Raw genomic sequence first — 4,681 nt, forward strand, 5'->3', positions numbered from 1 at the left:
TATCATCATATAATATTAATAATTAAGTTATTTTGAATAACAAATTGGATATATATTAATAATAATATTCCTAATATATAAATTGTATATATTAATAAATATATAAATATTATTGTTATTAATTTCCATATATATATAACATAGTTTGGTGGATTAACATATTCTTATATAAAAAAATATAACTACATTAAAAATTTAACTTTATTATTATTATTATAACTTTATTTTCAGGATTACACCCATCGCTATTCACCTTTAACACTTTGAGTGCTACCAGGTTAGTAGTAAAATATTAATTATTTATTATTACATAAATAATTGAAAGTTACTTCGATGCGTGCAGCAATATTGTGGACGATCCATGATTTTCCAACATATGGTACTGTATCTGGGTATAGCACTCAAGGTTATAAAGCTTGTCCTGTTTGTGAAGATGACACGTCTTCATTTCGAATAAGAGGAAAAACATGTTTCATGGGTCATCGTCGATATTTGTGTCCGAACCACCAATGGCGCAATGATATGGAGTATGATGGTACAATCGAACGACGTTCACCTCCAAGAATTTTAACAGGAGATGAAATCTTAGATAAATTAAAGGGTGTATGGAAATGTAGGGCAGGTAAAAATGATAAGATCATTAAGGACGATAAGCAACAAATGAAGGATGCATGTTATGAAAATAACACGAACTGGAGGCGAAAAAGTATTTTTTGGGAGTTAGAATATTGGCCTAAATTAAAACTAAGACATAATTTGGATGTGATGCATATTGAGAAAAATATATGTGATAGTGTAGTTGGTACAATAGTTAGTATTGATGGGAAGTCTAAAGATACTGAAAAGGCAAGACTTGATTTACAAGATTTAAATATTCGTAAGCAGCTACACATGAAAAAGAAGGGGAACAAATGGTTCAAACCAGTAGCATGCTATACATTATCAGTGAAGGAACGACAAGAATTTCGTATGTTCATAAAGTCTGTAAAATTTCCTGATGGATATGCTGCAAATATTTCTCGGAATGTTAACATGAAAGATGGAAAGTTATTTGGGTTGAAAAGTCATGATTGTCATATTTTATTACAGAGGTTGTTACCTATTGGTTTAAGGCCATATTTGAAAAAGAAAGTAATGGATGTTATTGTTGAGCTGTCGTTATTCTTCAAAAAGCTATGTGCGAGGACATTATATGTGAAAGACTTAAAGGAATTGGAAAAGGGTGTTGTACTCACGCTGTGTAAATTAGAAAGTATCTTTCCTCCTGCCTTCTTTGATGTGATGATTCATCTTATGGTTCACTTGCCATTAGAAGCTAAGTTAGCTGGTCTAGTACAAATGCGATGGATGTATTCAATCGAAAGGTAACAAAATCTATAACTTAAGTTTAAAAAATTAAATAATCATTGAATACAATTCTTTATTACTATATATTGAAAACATAATTAATGTCAGGGAATTAGGTCATTTGAAAAAATATGTGAAAAATAAGGCTCGACCTGAAGGTTCTATTGCAGAAGGATACATTATTACTGAGGCACTAAACTTTTGTTCAATGTATCTTCATGGAATGGAAACATGCTTTAATCGTTCTGAGCGCAATCCTGATTACCTTGGAATTAGAAAACAATCGACACTGTCAATATTCAACATGCCTACAAGACCATTTGGAAGACAATCATCCATCACACTAACTCAAGATCAACGAACCCAAGTTCAATGGTACATTTTGAATAATTGTCCTGAGTTGGAACCATATTTAACGTAAGTTTATAATTTTATTTTTTAAATTCTAACAACATTTAGGTTTTAGCATAAAAATAATCTTTCATAGTACTTATTGTGAACACAGAGAACATAGATTATTCTTACAATCTCAAGGAATTCTGGATATCAATCAAGTGCAAAAAAATGAATTTTCAACATGGTTTGAAAATAAAGTAAGTTTAAATATCAATGTTTGATATTCTAAATTTTTTATTTGTCTTGATCTTACATTTATAATTTTATCTGCCATCACAGATAAAAAAAATGAATGAAACAATATCTGGTAAAGCACAGGAAGATTTGTATGCAATTGCAATGCAACTAAGTTTTTTGGCTTGTACATATGCTGGTTGTATGGTTAATGGAGTTCGATACCATACAAAAAGTCGAGATGAAAGACTTTTAACTCAAAACTACGGTGTTCACGTTGAAGCAGAATATGATGGAAATATATGTGATTTTTATGGTATCATCAATGAAATTTGGGAAGTACATTACCTCTATTTGAACAAAGTTATATTGCTCAAATGCTCTTGGTACAATACCAATGGAAGTGATAGAATGTACTCTGAATATAACTTTACTAGTACCAACATCAACTCAGAATGGTTTGAAGATGAACCATTTGTTCTTGCCAATCAAGTAAGTTTGGTTTTTTATTTGGATGACATTAAAAAAAGTAAAGATAATAAAGATTGGAAAGTGGTACAAAAAGTAAATCATCATCACATTTGGGATATACCATCAAAGCCAATGGATGGTGAAGTTGATGATGAAGATCCAACTATCAACAGTTCTGAAGCATATCAAGAAGAATCTTCGAATGACATTGGTGTGAATTTTGATTCAACGACAAATGATACTAATCTTATTTGGGATGATATTGAAGATATAGAATGTGATAATCATCAATTGTTCAATGAACTTCAAATAAATCATAATGATCAAGTTCAAAGTGATATAAACAGTGACGATACCGATGAAGAAGCTTTACTCGATGATTCTGAAGATATAACTTTGAGTGATAAAATTGATTAACTATAAAGTGTGTTATTATTTTTATTTTTTGTAAAGTTTTGAATATGCAAATTTATTATATGCTAATAAATTTTTTATATATTTTAGATTTTTAATCATGACAAATGAGAAGTCTCTCGATCCACCAATAACTACTAGAAGGGTGTTTGGCCGTAAGAGGACGCATATTAACTCTTCATCATCTACACAGTCTCCTCCTCGTTTGCCATGTTCTTCCAATGATGATTCAATAACACTATTAAATGATGAAACACACAAGTCCTTAGAAGGTATAAATGGTTTATGTACAACTTATGATAATATGATAATATATACATTAAAAATTTATGAAAATAGTTATGATTATAAGTAATATAACAATTATTTGATAGAATCAAGGAAGAGAACTCGTGGCCCTACTCGTGGGGATGGTGTCAGACGCTTATTAAAGGATGATGCTAGTAAGTTAAAGATTTCCTATAAAAAAAGGAGAACTTCGAGTTCATGGGACGCATGCCACTGCATTTGAGAACATTGTTGGTGTAAATGTACGCCATCATGCTCCACTTCAGTATAGTGGATGGGCTAAAGTTCCTCCAGAAGATAAGAAAGTCGTATATGCTCGTATCATGGTATGTTTATGTTACCATACTTATTTTATAATAGTTTTTGCATGACAATTTATTTTTTGAAATTCTTTTTGCAGGATGTATTCGAGATGGATTTTAAAAAAGATCCATATCTTGAAACTATTTGCAATCACTATTGTTCAGAGCGCTATAAAGATTATCGTAATAATTGTCACAGAGAGTACAAGAATATCATCAAAGAAGGTAAGAATCCATTAGCAAATAGGCCTGTGAAATTGGTGCTAAGAGATGAAGATTGGCAATTGATGTGCAATAAATGTTTCTCTAACGAAGAATGGAAGGTATCCTACATTTCTTGAATTATTTGTACACATTTCATAATTTTTAATTCTTAAACTCACATGAAAAGTATTTTGTAGAAAAAGTCAATTGCAGGGTCAAAAAATAGATCAAGTGTTTCTTTTATGCATTCTGGTGGAACTAAGTCATTTATTCAGTATTTACATGAGGAGGTAAACATATATTTGGCATAATATCATTGTAATTTTATTATATTTAATGTTATTAATTATTTAAATGCATTACAAAAATCAAAACAAATAATGGATGACAAAGTACAACAAGAAACAATGAAGTTTGGAGAGATTGAAATGTTTCGAAAAACTCATTGTACAATTAAGAATGAGTGGACCCACAGAATAGCCGAGGACAAATATGTATGTTCGACTTTTAAAAATTATGAATTTTTACCTTCTAAATTTTGTAAAACTATTACACTATTATTTTGTTGTTATTGTAGAAGGAAATGGTAGAGTTACGAAAAGAGAAACTCATTCACTTTGAAGATGGATTGTTACTAGTAGTGGATGAGGCTGCTATATACAAGCAAGTTTTATGCGAAGAAAAATATGGTTGGTTACGAGGTTTTGGTCCTATACCCGGAAAGAAGATGTCAACCCAGTTATCATCCAAATGTGAAGAGATTGAAGATGGACGTTTGAAGAAATTAGAGAAAATCGTTGAAGATCTTAAAAACGAACAAAATAACAACATTGCAAGAATTGTTCAAGAGAATATGGAGAAGTTCTACGAATCACAACAAAGTCGATTATTAGAACAAAGAGCATTAGAGTCACAAATCACACCTCCTCCATCAATGGTTTCATTAAATTTTAAGTTTTAAATTTTAAATTTTAAATCCAATATTACATATAATTTATGATGTTTTTTTCTAATCAATTATTAATTTTATATTTTGTTTCAGAATAAACAACATAGTCTTTCACTGCAACTGGAGCCATGTAAAG

General features: G+C 30.2%; 1 protein-coding gene across 1 annotated transcript; it reads left to right on the forward strand.

Moving 5' to 3' along the window:
- The first annotated feature begins 333 nt into the window (after positions 1-333).
- Positions 334-2,805, forward strand: LOC133824536 (uncharacterized). The gene is made up of 4 exons (XM_062257434.1): positions 334-1,364; positions 1,456-1,764; positions 1,853-1,940; positions 2,023-2,805. Exons 1-4 carry the CDS (start codon positions 334-336, stop codon positions 2,803-2,805), a joined length of 2,211 nt encoding a protein of 736 aa, XP_062113418.1.
- The last annotated feature ends 1,876 nt before the right edge of the window (positions 2,806-4,681 follow it).

The sequence above is a fragment of the Humulus lupulus genome, chromosome 1 (assembly GCF_963169125.1).
Source record: "Humulus lupulus chromosome 1, drHumLupu1.1, whole genome shotgun sequence".
Taxonomy (NCBI): Eukaryota; Viridiplantae; Streptophyta; class Magnoliopsida; order Rosales; family Cannabaceae; genus Humulus; species Humulus lupulus.

What these genes read in the sequence shown, in the direction of transcription:
- LOC133824536 (XM_062257434.1), top strand. Translation starts at nt 334, where the DNA reads ATGCGTGCAGCAATATTGTGGACGATCCATGATTTTCCAACATATGGT. An exon ending in TGGATGTATTCAATCGAAAG is followed by an intron (nt 1,365 to 1,455) that starts GTAACAAAATCT and finishes AATTAATGTCAG; the next exon opens with GGAATTAGGTCATTTGAAAA. An exon ending in GAGTTGGAACCATATTTAAC is followed by an intron (nt 1,765 to 1,852) that starts GTAAGTTTATAA and finishes TTGTGAACACAG; the next exon opens with AGAACATAGATTATTCTTAC.